This window comes from Cherax quadricarinatus, chromosome 52 (assembly GCF_038502225.1).
Source record: "Cherax quadricarinatus isolate ZL_2023a chromosome 52, ASM3850222v1, whole genome shotgun sequence".
Taxonomy (NCBI): domain Eukaryota; kingdom Metazoa; phylum Arthropoda; class Malacostraca; order Decapoda; family Parastacidae; genus Cherax; species Cherax quadricarinatus.
The window spans coordinates 23029790-23044752 of NC_091343.1; the positions used below are offsets into that span (position 1 = coordinate 23029790).

The 14963-nt window shown below is 45.4% G+C and overlaps 1 protein-coding gene across 30 annotated transcripts in view; it reads right to left on the minus strand.

The window, feature by feature from the left end:
• LOC128696894 (voltage-dependent calcium channel subunit alpha-2/delta-3) overlaps positions 1-14963 on the minus strand; it is a 346629-nt gene that overhangs the window by 117134 nt on the left and 214532 nt on the right. For all 30 annotated transcript variants that reach the window (XM_070096124.1, XM_070096153.1, XM_070096134.1 and 27 more), the window contains 4 exons: positions 9479-9610; positions 6049-6165; positions 5525-5673; positions 3267-3377 (listed from right to left, as the gene is read on the minus strand). In XM_070096124.1, coding sequence (XP_069952225.1) covers positions 3267-3377; positions 5525-5673; positions 6049-6165; positions 9479-9610 — 509 coding nt within the window. The remainder of the gene's footprint in view (positions 1-3266; positions 3378-5524; positions 5674-6048; positions 6166-9478; positions 9611-14963) is intronic.

The following is a 14963-nucleotide window of genomic DNA, read 5'->3' on the forward strand; positions in this document are numbered from 1 at the left end:
ATATATATATATATATATATATATATATATATATATATATATATATATATATATATATATATATATATATATATATATATATATATATATATATATATATATATATATATATATATATATATATATATATATATATATATATATATATATATATATATATATATCTATATATATATATTAGCAAATTCTGTATGCTTCTTTAATTAAAGAAAATGCACAATTCCATCACAATATGAATTATATCAAAATTTATAAAAGAGAGAGAGAGAGTAACAATCAGGTCACAATACTGATTTGTAGGATAAAACTAATAGCTAAGTCATTATTATATTCTATTGACTATTGAAAAAAAATCACTGAGGAAGCAGCTTCATAATATTTATCTAGTGGCAAAAAGGCTCAAAATCATTTAATCTTATTGGGAACTAAGTAAAGAAATCTGTCTGGTATGACTAAGTCTTGAGAGGGTGGGTGGAGGGTGAGATCTGAGAGGGTGGGTGGAGGGGTGAGATCTGAGAGGGTGGGTGGAGGGTGAGATTTGAGAGGGGTGGGTGGAGGGTGAGATTTGAGAGGGGTGGGTGGAGGGTGAGATCTGAGAGGGTGGGTGGAGGGTGAGACTTGAGAGGGTGGGTGGAAGGTGAGATCTGAGAGGGTGGGTGGAGGGTGAGATCTGAGAGGGTGGGTGGTGGGTGAGATCTGAGAGGGTGGGTGGAGGGTGAGATTTGAGAGGGGTGGGTGGAGGGTGAGATTTGAGAGGGGGTGGGTGGAGGGTGAGATCTGAGAGGGTGGGTGGAGGGTGAGATTTGAGAGGGGTGGGTGGAGGGTGAGATTTGAGAGGGTGGGTGGAGGGTGAGATTTGAGAGGGTGGGTGGAGGGTGAGATTGAGAGGTGAGAGGGTGGGTGGAGGGTGAGACTTGAGAGGGTGGATGGAGGGTGAGATTTGAGAGGGTGGGTGGAGGGTGAGATTTTGAGAGGGTGGGTGGAGGGTGAGATTTGAAAGGGTGGGTGGAGGGTGAGATCTGAGAGGGTGGGTGGAGGGTGAGATCTGAGAGGGGTGGGTGGAGGGTGAGATTTGAGAGGGGTGGGTGGAGGGTGAGATTTGAGAGGGGTGGGTGGAGGGTGAGATTTGAAAGGGTGGGTGGAGGGTGAGATTTGAGAGGGGTGGGTGGAGGGTGAGATTTGAGAGGGTGGATGGAGGGTGAGATTTGAGAGGGTGGGTGGAGGGTGAGATCTGAGAGGGTGGGTGGAGGGTGAGATATGAGAGGGTGGGTGGAGGGGTGAGATTTGAAATCTGGGGTGGGTGGAGGGTGAGATTTGAGAGGGGTGGGTGGAGGGTGAGATTTGAGAGGGGTGGGTGGAGGGTGAGACTTGAGAGGGTGGGCGGAGGGTGAGATTTGAGAGGGTGAGCGGAGGGTGAGATTTGAGAGGGTGGGTGGAGGGTGAGATTTGAGAGGGTGGGTGGAGAGTGAGATTTAAGAGGGTGAGCGGAGGGTGAGATTTGAGAGGGTGGGTGGAGGGTGAGATCTGAGAGGGTGGGTGGAGGGTGAGATCTGAGAGGGGTGGGTGGAGGGTGAGATCTGAGAGGGTGGGTGGAGGGTGAGACTCTGAGAGGGTGGGTGGAAGGTGAGATTTGAGAGGGTGGGTGGAGGGTGAGATTTGAGAGGGGTGGGTGGAAGGTGAGATCTGAGAGAGGGTGGGTGGAGGGTGAGATTTGAGAGGGGGTGGGTGGAAGGTGAGGTGAGATTTGAGAGGGTGGGTGGAGGGTGAGATTTGAGAGGGGTGGGTGGAGGGTGAGATCTGAGAGGGTGGGTGGAGGGTGAGATTTGAGAGGGTGAGAGGGGTGGGTGAAGGGTGAGATCTGAGAGGGTGGGTGGAGGGTGAGATCTGAGAGGGGTGGTGGAGGGTGAGATTTGAGAGGGTGGAGGGTGAGAGGGTGAGAGATTTGAGGGTGGGTGGAGGGTTTGAAAGCGGAGGGTGAGACTTGAGAGGGTGGAGGGTAGATTTGAGGAGGGAGGCGGAGGGTGAGATTTGAGAGGGTGAGCGGAGGGTGAGATTTGAGCGGGTGGGGGGAGGGTGAGATTTGAGAGGGTGGGTGGAGAGTGAGATTTAAGAGGGTGAGCGGAGGGTGAGATTTGAGAGGGTGAGTTAAGGGTGAGATCTGAGAGGGTGAGTGCAGGTAAGAGGGAGGGTGGAGGGGAACAGATGGACGTGGGATGAGAGGGTGGGTGAAGGGTGACATAGATGGCTGAGAGAAGAGTACAAAGGTGTACGGGAGTATAAGCTGACAGACAGCAGAGAACTTTCAAGTCCAAAACACAGCTGTCTGCTCAAGACTATCTAATTCTATCTGGATCAAGACCTATCGTGTATATTCTAAATGTCTGAGGCAAGGATTGTAAACGATTTTGTAATGAGAGGGAAGGTGCAAGGGAAGAGAATGAGAAAATGGATGTGAACAAGGGAGACAGTGAATGAAGGGTAAGGTATGATAGATAATCAAAACAAGTGTAGTTAAACAGACAGAATGATTCAGTGGTGTTAAATACCCAGGTAGTTAGGTGGGTAGGTGAAGGACGTTATTAACTGGCTGAGGGACAAACGGGTGAAAAAACAAGGATACAAAACTAACAAAAATTGGAACTTATTATTTCCCTATCAAGAAAATCTTGTCTTTCATCTTTGTTAGTTGTAACTGAAACAAATTCAGAAAATTATTTCTCAAAACACAGAACGTAAGGGAATAATATTGATGAAAAATCATAAAAAAAACCAATATCCATTACAGTTTTAAAGCTCTGCGCAGAAAAAAATACATATATACCCTTCACCCTATAAAAAACCTCGAAAAAATATAAACTCAGTAAATGATTGAGAATGATATATATATATATATATATATATATATATATATATATATATATATATATATATATATATATATATATATATATATATATATATATACATATATATATATATAATATATATATATATATATATATATATATATATATATATATATATATATATATATATATATATATCAAATAATCTCAGAATATGAATAAGTTATAAATTATGCATATTTTTTTAAATATAAATCAACACTAGAGATAATATTTATAGGATGAGGTGATGATAAGGTTGATGTGACAAGGATGAGATGACATGACAAAGATAAAGTGACAAGAATGGGGCACAAAAGGAACGGGAAAAAGAAGGGGATACAGAGAATATAAAATCAGCAAAAGACCGTCATTACTTACCCGATGTAGAAGTTCAAAGGCTTGTGTGAGAGCCTGTGTGAAGTTGGCGATGTCTTTGGTCTCTCCATAGTTAAGTGCTTTCTTAAACTCTCCCAGGTTCTCAAGATTAGCCTGTTGTTGGTAAATGCCAAGAGGGTAATTAATTATATATATATATATATATATATATATATATATATATATATATATATATATATATATATATATATATATATATATATATATATATATATATATATCATATTAATATAACTAAAGAAATCTATATTATATATATATATGATTGCATATAGACATAAGTATAATTTTTATGTTAAGTAGGAAAATCTCATTGAGGTATGTAGCTAACTGATATCAATAGACACAGGATTCAAGTGCATTGACAAGGTTGTTGGGAAAAAAATCGGCCTGAGGGTAGTGAAGATGCTGAAAGATTTGGAGGAGGAAGCGGAAAGAGATAATTCCATGCAGTGTATGGAATACACAGTTTCAGGAGTGTATATGGAATCACCAGAGAGTCAAAAAAGCAACAGTTCTAGTAAATGTTGATTAAAAGGAGGTTCCAGGAGCTATGAAATATGATTTTTGCCTCTTTTTCTTTAACTACAATAAGGTAAATACATAGACGTTGACCTAACAGAAACAGACATACAGACACACACACATACACCACACATACACACACACACACACACACACACACACACACACACACACACACACACACACACACACACACACACACACACACACACACACACACACACACACACACACACACACACACACACACACACACACTCACACACACACACACATACAAAAGCTGTAAACCACTGAAAGATAAGGACCTCGGGGTAAGCATAGTTCCGAACATTTCACCTGAGTCACGCTTCAACCGAGTAATCGCTACATCGTACGCGATACCGACACATTTATGAGTAACTTTCAGAATCATCAACAAGGAGTCAATCATGACTTTATACACGGTATATGTCAGGCTCATCATGGAGTCCACAGCGCCAGTATGAAACCCTCATCTGGAAAAGCATATGAAGAATCTGAGGTGCAAGAGTTTGCAGTGAAACTAGTCCCAGAAAATATGACCTATGATGCTAAAGGAACGGTTTCAGATATGGTAAATTCCTCCTCACAAACCTGCTTTAGCTCTCTGAAAAGGTCGCAGAAGAGTGGAAACAGAAAGAAGAGAAAGAATGAACTGCATTTTATTGATCTATAGATGGAAACTTAACGCAGTATTGCACAGAAGACTGGGGACAACAGCTAGAGAAACAGGCAGGAATAACTAGCTGAAAGGGAACTACAATGAAGGAAACGAGTTGTCTGTGAAATGTCGGAATGGATGTGATGAGTGCGGTTCCACAAGGGTCAGTGCTGGGACGCGTACTATTTCTTCTGACGGAAATAGAGTCATGGGTATCCATGTTCGCAGATGTGAAATCAAAAAACAGAATACGAACAGAAGAGGACGACGGAAGACCACAAATGGACCTGGACAAGCTACAGGACTAGTCTGAAAAGTGGCAACAATAATTTAACCCCAGCTTATGCAAAGGTATGAAAATCAGAATGATCATAGAAAACAAGAATTGGAGTACAGGCTCAGGGGACAAAGACTGCAAACCTCACTTAAGGAGAAGGATCTCGGAGGTGAGCATACTACCGAGCATATCACCTGAGGCGCACATCAACTGAATAACCTCAACAGCAAATGCCGTTCTGGGAAATCTAAGATTATCCTTCAGGAATCTCAACAAGGAATCCTTCACAACACTATGTATGGCATATGTCAAGCAAACCTAGAAGTAAGCAGCGCCAATACAAAACCTACACCTGATGAAGCAGGTCAAGACACCAGAAAAAGTGCAGTAGTTTGCAAAGAGACTAATCCCAGAACTCAGGGGTAAGAATTATGAGGAAAGACTAAAATAATTAAACCTGATGGTATTAAACTGCAAAAGGGCCATAATGACATGATAACTAGAAAATACTATTCTTCTTTGTACTGGACGTCTCCACAATAATGATACCAAAGTGTTGCACGTGTGTCTAATTTATCAAAATACTGTAGGGACTGAAAAGGTGGGTAGAGCAGACTCAGAGTTAGGAAAGGTGGACCTGGCGGTCACAAACACACTCACACACACACACACACACACACACACACACACACACACACACACACACACACACACACACACACACACACACACACACACACACACACACACACTCACCTGGACCAGAGTGTCTCTGAAGCAAGGCACCAGCTCCAGGGTCTCCACGCTGAAATTGAAGACGTTGACGAAGTCGTTCTCGTTCAGTGTCTCCAAGATGTTCAACACCACATGCTTGGCGATCTCCCGACGCAGTCCTGTCATGGAGCCTGTGTGGGGTGGGAGTCGAGTGAATACACGGAAGTACAAGGCAAAGTCAAACAGTAGAAGACTTGCAAGTCTACTCCGTGGCTGTCTGATGAATAGAAATATCTACTTTAATCTATAAAAGATAATCGTGTATTATCTACGTAATATGAGTCAAGAATATAAAAGCATATGAGAGAGTCTTAGTTTTTAAATAAAGTTTGGAATCCTTTACTTAACCTTGTGAAACCTTGTGTGTTAAGAGAGACAGAGAAAGAGAGAGGGAGCGAGAGAGAGAGAGAGAGAGAGAGAGAGAGAGAGAGAGAGAGAGAGAGAGAGAGAGAGAGAGAGAGAGAGAGAGAGAGAGAGAGAGGGAGAGAGAGAGATCAACAACCCACCTGACACATCGAGAAGAATAATCATGTCCTTAGGGCTGTTGGCCGCCTCGATGTACCAGGAGCGGAGGCGAGCATCGTAGAGGTCAGGATCCTTCTCGTCCATCACCCAGGAAGACGCTGTGCGGGAGAGAGTGGGGACTGTGAGTGGTCTGTGGGAGAGAGTGGGGACTGTGAGTGGTCTGTGGGAGAGAGTGGGGACTGTGAGTGGTCTGTGGAATAGAATGGGGACTGTGAGTGGTCTGTGGGAGAGAGTGGGGACTGTGAGTGGTCTGTGGGAGAGAGTTCGGACTGTGAGTGGTCTGTGGGAGAGAGTGGGGACTGTGAGTGGTCTGTGGGATAGAATGGGGACTGTGAGTAGTTTGTGGGACAGTGTGTAGTTAACAAAATGTGGGGAGGAGTGTGGTATCGAAGAGTGTGTGGCTGATTGAACAGTTTCTCGCTTAGAGTCTAGAAATCAGAATTTTAAACAAAAAAAAAATGGATACATCAGCGGTGCATTGTTGTGTATTGGGAGCCACCATAGAGTGCTGCTACACCATTCTATATAATAGCTGAAGATTGGGAACAAAATATAGCTATGTTTCCATTACACAGGATTGATATATTATACAAGTATATATTAGTTAAAATCGTGCGAAAACACATGTACTGAAAATTAGTAATGAACGAATGTGCTAAATCAAAGGGGTGATCGGAATTCGAACCCACGGGCGCACAAGTGTCACAAGATTTCTCCAAGCAGAATCCTGGGCAGGGTGGTGATGGCCAGTAACTGCGACCACAATCACGAGTCTCTATGGAGAAATCCCTGACTCGATTCTAAATCACTGTGATAAATGGCTTTGATTTACACTTTCCTTTATATTTTGCAATCAAAATAACATGGCAGTCTAACTTAACGTTGCTAAAATTTAGGTAATACCTGGAGTTTACCTGGAGAGAGTTTCGGGGGTCAACGCCCCCGCGGCCCGGTCTGTGACCAGGCCTCCTGGTGGATCAGCGCCTGATCAACCAGGCTGTTGCTGCTGGCTGCACGCAAACCAACGTACGAGCCACAGCCCGGCTGATCAGGAACTGACTTTAGGTGCTTGTCCAGTGCCAGCTTGAAGACTGCCAGGGGTCTGTTGGTAATCCCCCTTATGTGTGCTGGGAGGCAGTTGAACAGTCTCGGGCCCCTGACACTTATTGTATGGTCTCTTAACGTGCTAGTGACACCCCTATTGGGGGATGGTGCATCGTCTGCCAAGTCTTTTGCTTTCGTAGTGAGTGATTTTCGTGTGCAAGTTCGGTACTAGTCCCTCTAGGATTTTCCAGGTGTATATAATCATGTATCTCTCCCTCCTGCGTTCCAGGGAATACAGGTTTAGAAACCTCAAGCGCTCCCAGTAATTGAGGTGTTTTATCTCCGTTATGCGCGCCGTGAAAGTTCTCTGTACATTTTCTAGGTCGGCAATTTCACCTGCCTTGAAAGGTGCTGTTAGAGTGCAGCAATATTCCAGCCTACGTTGCATTGATTTTTCTTGGGGAGGCGATTGTTACTCAACATGTATTTATTTAGAACAAAAAGAGCACAATACCGTGACAAACAATACACAAACAACCCGCACGTAGGAGAGAAAAGGTTACGACGACGCTTCGGTCCGACTTGCACCGTTTACATGACACACTTGTGTATGGTCCAGATCGGGCCGAAACGTCGTCATAAGCTTCTCTTTCCTATGGGCATGTTATTCATGTATGTGTTCCTTTGAAAACACTAAATAAGTCCACTGGTCCTGTTTCCTGACGAATAACGACACAAACAAACAATCACTTCTTGTACAATAGATCATCTTTATAAGTAAGACCCTTGTCGGGAAACACGTGCCTTCTTTCCTGACTAATAAATCAACAACAGCTGAATCCATAAGGATCATACGGGAGCTGTGGAGTGCGAGGCAGTCAATTTTGATCCTAAGAAGTGGAAGGGTAGTTCTAAATCCTAAGGTCAAGCCTCCGTCACCAGCAGACAGGAACTCCCCTTCCGAGGCTTGAGGGCGGCGAATGCTTCAGCTGACACAGTTTTGCTAAGGTTTTAATGCGATACTTTTTGGCCCTTACCTATCGCCTGGATCTGCCGGTATCGTTTTCCATTGCGAAAACAGGAGGATGAGAAAGAAACCATTTCTTTTTTTGCTACGAATCAGTCTGCAGACGCCTTCCAATAAAGGCCCAATAACTCCTTTCCTTAACAAGTCTTCACAAAAGACATCGAAGTGTTGGAAATGTCTTCCTTCCTACTGTATACCATTAGCGTAAATATTTTTTTTTTTATATTTTCATTGCTTCTTGACTATTTCGTGATATTTTAGGGATTAATTACTGTTTTTTGTTTATTATTATTTTCTTTTTGTATTGTATTACATGTGAGAGTTTGCTTGTTCTTTCACAAGAGTAATTTAGTTCTCCAACTTTCGGTTGCTCATAAATATTCTTATTTTTATAATAAACTTTAGATTTTCCTCAGCAGACATTGTATTTAAACGTCGATCACATTAACAGTAAGATAACTACATAAAGAGAGAGAAAGGTAAAAAAAGCGAAGAGAAAAGAGGGAGAAAGTGAAGGAAAGGTTAGGAGAGAGAGAGAGAGAGGGTCAGAGAGAGAGAGGGAGAAAGGGAGGGAGAGAAGTTAAAAGAGAAAAAGAGAGAGGGAGAATGTAAGGGGACGAATAATGAGGAAAGTGCAGCAGGGAGAACCTTCGTCATTGTGTGTCAATCTTTACGTGAGGTTTTGTGTTCAGGGAACTGACACAGATATTTGATCAGTCTCCCATCTGCTGGTTACGTTTTCCTTCCATGTTTGTCAATCTGTCATCCTTTCTATTTTACACACACACACACACACACACACACACACACACACACACACACACACACACACACACACACACACACACACACACACACACACACACACACACACACACACACACACACACACACACACACACACACACACACACACACACACACACACACACACACACACACACACACACGATAAAGCTCTTGGTGCAGGGAGAGAGTGGACTTAGTAGCGATCAACGCAGAGACGGTGCTAGGAACTGTGAATCGACACCTGCAACCACAAATAGTTAAGTACACACACACACACACATATGGTTTCAACGGTTTTGTTTTGGTCTGAGACCGTTCTTGTTCCCTTAATCTTTTATACAGCGGTCAGAGAAATCGCTAACAGAGTAACCAGCAAGTAAAACATCTAAATATTACGATTTCATGAGTCATCTCAGGGGATCTCTTACCGTCTCTCTCTCTCTCTCTCTCTCTCTCTCTCTCTCTCTCTCTCTCTCTCTCTCTGCAAGCAACTTACCACTTATCTTAATACGAATGTCCCAAAAGCTACCCCCAGGCATCGTGGCACTCACCAGGGTACTGCCTGAGGAAGCCAGTAGAGGAGCCGAAGTACTGCCACGAGAGTGTAGGATCCAGTTCATAATTCGACTTGAAGGTTCTGTCGAGACGCCCCGACCACCGGATAGCATTGATCACGTCCGGTGCTGAAAAAAAAAAACATATAAGAAGGAATCATGACTTAGTAGGGCTTTTTAAATTCCCCAGAGGTCTATTTACCCGTATATTTTTGCATACTCTTCCAGTTTTAAAGTTATATTTTATTGTTTGTACTTAACTAAACACTGGACAGCAAATAAAATATAAATGAAGACGTTGATAAAGCTTTCGGGTCGCTACATTGAAGAGACAACGGCGATATAGAGAAGATTAATGCTAAATACAAAAGATGGCTACTTGTGCAAAGTCAAACACTCAGGGTTTTTTTCATAAAAGCAGATAAAAAGGGAATATCAGATTTATTGCAAAGGATCCCTTTGCAAACCGTTTTGTGAGAAAGGCATCCCATGACAGGGGGGTGAAAAGCACCCTGTGGATGATGCAGTGAGAAGCACCCTGCAGAAATACAGTATTGCAACTCTAATGTAGATAAATGGTTCAGAGAACCGACAGGTTGATAAATTAGGCACATGTACAACATTTAGGGATCTTTATCGAGGAAACGTGTCGCTACACAGTGGCTGAGGGACTAATTACGTCAAACTCCTTCTGATCTTCTTCTTTTTATAGGACTGATGAAGCCACTGTGTGGCGAAACGTTTCCTCAATAAACATACCCAAGCGTTGCACGTGTGTCTAGTTTATTATTGCAACTCTGCTTACACTTCTAGAACCATCTCAGAGTAAAAAAAAGATAGCAACAACCCCTTCATGGCAAATTGCAAATCTAGTTGACCTTGTCACCAGAAAGTTCTGTGTCGCAGTTATCATGTTGGTAATAGTCACTCTAAACTCCCCATCAAACGCTGTTAATAATGGATATATAAAAATAATGGAGGGACTTGTAAATGAGCTGATCTAAGTTATTACCGAGATAAGATGAACTATTGCTGGTGTCATGATGTATGACGAATCTGGCTGAACTTTTATTAAAGCTGGCAAGACCATATATCTAAGTTACCAGGACTTAAAACTAAGCTGGTAGAAGCTATAACTAAGTTGGTAGGACGTACATCTAAGCTGGCCGAACCTACAACTAAGCTGAAAGGACCTACAACTATGCTGGAAGGACCTATAACTATGCTGAAAGGACCTACAACTATGCTGGAAGGACCTACAACTTTGCTGGAATGACCTACAACTATGCTGGAAGGACCTACAACTAAGCTGACAGAATCTAAAACTAAGCTGAAAGGACCTACAACTAAGCTGACAAGACCTAAAACTATGCTGACAGGACATACAACTAAACTGACATTGTCGAAAACGAACTTTACACATCCCAGCCTGAAAACAAAATTCTGTTAAGAGAAAACAAGAAAAGTTTAAGACTGACAGCATCCACTACTCGCGCTGCATCCCATAACACCAGCTGTTGTGTTTAGGTCACCTTTGGTCGCCATAGGAGAGCGTAGATTCGGATAGGTTAGCGTGGGTTGGAAGAGATGAACCTGGGTCAGAATAGTTTATCGTCGGTCAGGATAGCGTAGGTTGAACCAAAGAGAGAGAGAGAGAGAGAGAGAGAAGGTGTGTGTGTGTGTGTGTGTGTGTGTGTGTGTGTGTGTGTGTGTGTGTGTGTGTGTGTGTGTGTGTGTGTGTGTGTGTGTGTGTGTGTGTGTGTGTGTGTGTGTGTGTGTGTGCGTGTGTGTGTGTGTGTGTGTGTGTGTGTGTCCGCCAGCATTTCAACTAGTCAAACAGACACACAATAGTTATCTACTCCATCAACTAGTTGATTAGTCAGTCAATCAATATTCCATCTAGTCAGGCAACCAGCCAGTCAGTCAGCAAGCAAGCAAGCCAGCCGCCAAGACAGCCAGCCAATCAGCCAGCCAGCCAGCCAGTCAGTCAGTCAGCCAGCCAGCCTGCCAGCCAGCCAGCCGGCCAGCCAGCCGGCAAGCCAGCCAGCCGGGAATCGAGATATAATTTCGTGGCAGCTTGGAGACCACATGACAGTTCTGGAAAGTGAGTTAGATGACACATCAGGAACAGAGACCACGGTCACAGACCGGCAGAAATGAGGGACTCAGCCGCTGGTCTGATAAAGCGTGGTCCCAAATGTGGTCCCCATATGTCTAGCTTTGGGCATCAAACCTGGTCCCAAAGGAGTCCAGCTTGCAATATGCAGAGATTCTGGAAACGTGTGGGATCGATTTGTTGTTATGGAGAGGCGAGAGTTCCAGCCATTGGCCTGGAAAAGCGCAGCGGTCCATTTGTTAGTCACTAAAGGCGAGAGATCTGAGAGTTGAAGAGATGTGGGATCCTTTTGTTGATCTGGAAAAGGTGATAGAACCACTGACGGGTCTGGAAAGCTGTGAGATCAAGCAATGGCATGTATACGGGATTCTTTTGTTGATCTGGAAATGGTGGCAGAACCATTGACGGATCTGGAAAGCTAAAAGATCACGCACTGGCAGGGATACGGGATTCTTCTGTTGATCTGGCAAAAGTGACAGAACCATTGAAGGATCTGGAACGCTGTGAGATCACGCAATGACACGGATGTGGGATCCTCTTGTTGATCTGGAAAAAGTGAAGGAACCATTGACGGGTCTGGAACTCTGTGAAATCACGCAATGGCACGAATACCTTTACTCCGTTTGTAAATTTAGGCGGAAGGAATATGGGATCCATATAGTTGATTTGTTTAGTAGGTTTAAACCCTACCGACTACACGAGGGTCACTGAGGCTTCATGTAACCTGTACTCCACCAGAGTTCATGCACCCCTAATGACCCTCGTGTAGTGGACAGGCTTCAAACCAAACTAACCAAATGAATATTATTTTCGTTGTTAATGCTGTTGATTGAATGTGTGAGAGTGAAAGTGTTTTCATCCGACAAGTCACTGCCTCGGTGAGAGACTGCCTCGGTGAGAGACTGACTCAGTGAGAGACTGCCTCGGTGAGAGACTGCCTCGGTGAGAGACTGCCTCAGTGAGAGACTGCCTTGGTGAGAGACTGCCTTGGTGAGAGACTGCCTTGGTGAGAGACTGCCTCAGTGAGAGACTGCCTTGGTGAGAGACTGCCTTGGTGAGAGACTGCCTCAGTGAGAGACTGCCTTGGTGAGAGACTGCCTTGGTGAGAGACTGCCTAGGTGAGAGACTGCCTTGGTGAGAGACTGCCTCGGTGAGAGACTGCCTCAGTGAGAGACTGCCTCGGTGAGAGACTGCCTCAGTGAGAGACTGCCTCGGTGAGAGACTGCCTTGGTGAGAGACTGCCTTGGTGAGAGACTGCCTCAGTGAGAGACTGCCTTGGTGAGAGACTGCCTTGGTGAGAGACTGCCTAGGTGAGAGACTGCCTAGGTGAGAGACTGCCTCGGTGAGAGACTGCCTCAGTGAGAGACTGCCTCGGTGAGAGACTGCCTCAGTGAGAGACTGCCTCGGTGAGAGACTGCCTCGGTGAGAGACTGCCTCGGTGAGGGACTGCCTCAGTGAGAGACTGCCTCAGTGAGAGACTGCCTCAGTGAGAGACTGCCTCAGTGAGAGACTGCCTCGGTGAGAGACTGCCTCGGTGAGAGACTGTCTCGGTGAGACACTGCCTCGGTGAGAGATTGCCTCGGTGACAGACTGCCTTGGTGAGAGACTGCCTCGGTGAGAGACTGCCTCCGTGAGAGACTGCCTCGGTGAGAGACTGCCTCAGTGAGAGACTGCCTCGGTGAGAGACTGCCTCGGTGAGAGACTGCCTCGGTGAGAGACTGCCTCGGTGAGAGACTGTCTCGGTGAGACACTGCCTCGGTGAGAGACTGCCTCAGTGAGAGACTGCCTTGGTGAGAGACTGCCTCAGTGAGAGACTGCCTCGGTGAGAGACTGTCTCGGTGAGACACTGCCTCGGTGAGAGACTGCCTCGGTGAGAGACTGCCTCAGTGAGAGACTGCCTCGGTGAGGGACTGCCTCAGTGAGAGACTGCCTCAGTGAGAGACTGCCTCAGTGAGAGACTGCCTCAGTGAGAGACTGCCTCGGTGAGAGACTGCCTCAGTGAGAGACTGCCTCGGTGAGAGACTGCCTCGGTGAGAGACTGCCTCAGTGAGAGACTGCCTCGGTGAGGGACTGCCTCAGTGAGAGACTGCCTCAGTGAGAGACTGCCTCAGTGAGAGACTGCCTCAGTGAGAGACTGCCTCGGTGAGAGACTGCCTCGGTGAGAGACTGTCTCGGTGAGACACTGCCTCGGTGAGAGACTGCCTCGGTGAGAGACTGCCTCGGTGAGAGACTGCCTCGGTGAGAGACTGCCTCGGTGACAGACTGCCTTGGTGACAGACTGCCTTGGTGAGAGACTGCCTCGGTGAGAGATTGCCTCGGTGAGAGACTGCCTCGGTGAGAGACTGCCTCGGTGACAGACTGCCTTGGTGAGAGACTGCCTCGGTGAGAGACTGCCTCGGTGAGAGACTGCCTCGGTGAGAGACTGCCTCGGTGAGAGACTGCCTCGGTGAGAGACTGCCTCGGTGAGAGACTGCCTCGGTGAGAGACTGCCTCAGTGTTAAAAATAATTATTCATGTAAAAATATTTACCGGACGGATAAAAAATCTCAACGACAACCAGTGAGAGACAGCCAGTAAAAGACAACATCAGTTAACGACAGCCAATAACAGGCAGTGAGAGATACCAGCCAATAACAGGCAGTGAGAGATACCAGCCAATAACAGGCAGTGAGAGATACCAGCCAATAACAGGCAGTGAGAGACACCAGCCAATAACATGCAGTGAGAGATACCAGCCAATAACAGGCAGTGAGAGACACCAGCCAATAACATGCAGTGAGAGACACCAGCCAACAACATGCAGTGAGAGACACCAGCCAATAACATGCAGTGAGAGACACCAGCCAACGACAGGCAGTGAGAGACACCAGCCAACAACATGCAGTGAGAGACACCAGCCAATAACATGCAGTGAGAGACACCAGCCAATAACATGCAGTGAGAGACACCAGCCAATAACATGCAGTGAGAGACACCAGCCAACAACATGCAGTGAGAGACACCAGCCAACAACATGCAGTGAGAGACACCAGCCAATAACATGCAGTGAGAGACACCAGCCAACAACATGCAGTGAGAGACACCAGCCAATAACATGCAGTGAGAGACACCAGCCAACAACATGCAGTGAGAGACACCAGCCAATAACAGGCAGTGAGAGACACCAGCCAATAACAGGCAGTGAGAGACACCAGCCAACAACATGCAGTGAGAGACACCAGCCAACTACATGCAGTGAGAGACACCAGCCAACTACATGCAGTGAGAGACACCAGCCAATAACATGCAGTGAGAGACACCAGCCAACAACATGCAGTGAGAGACACCAGCCAATAACATGCAGTGAGAGACACCAGCCAACGACAG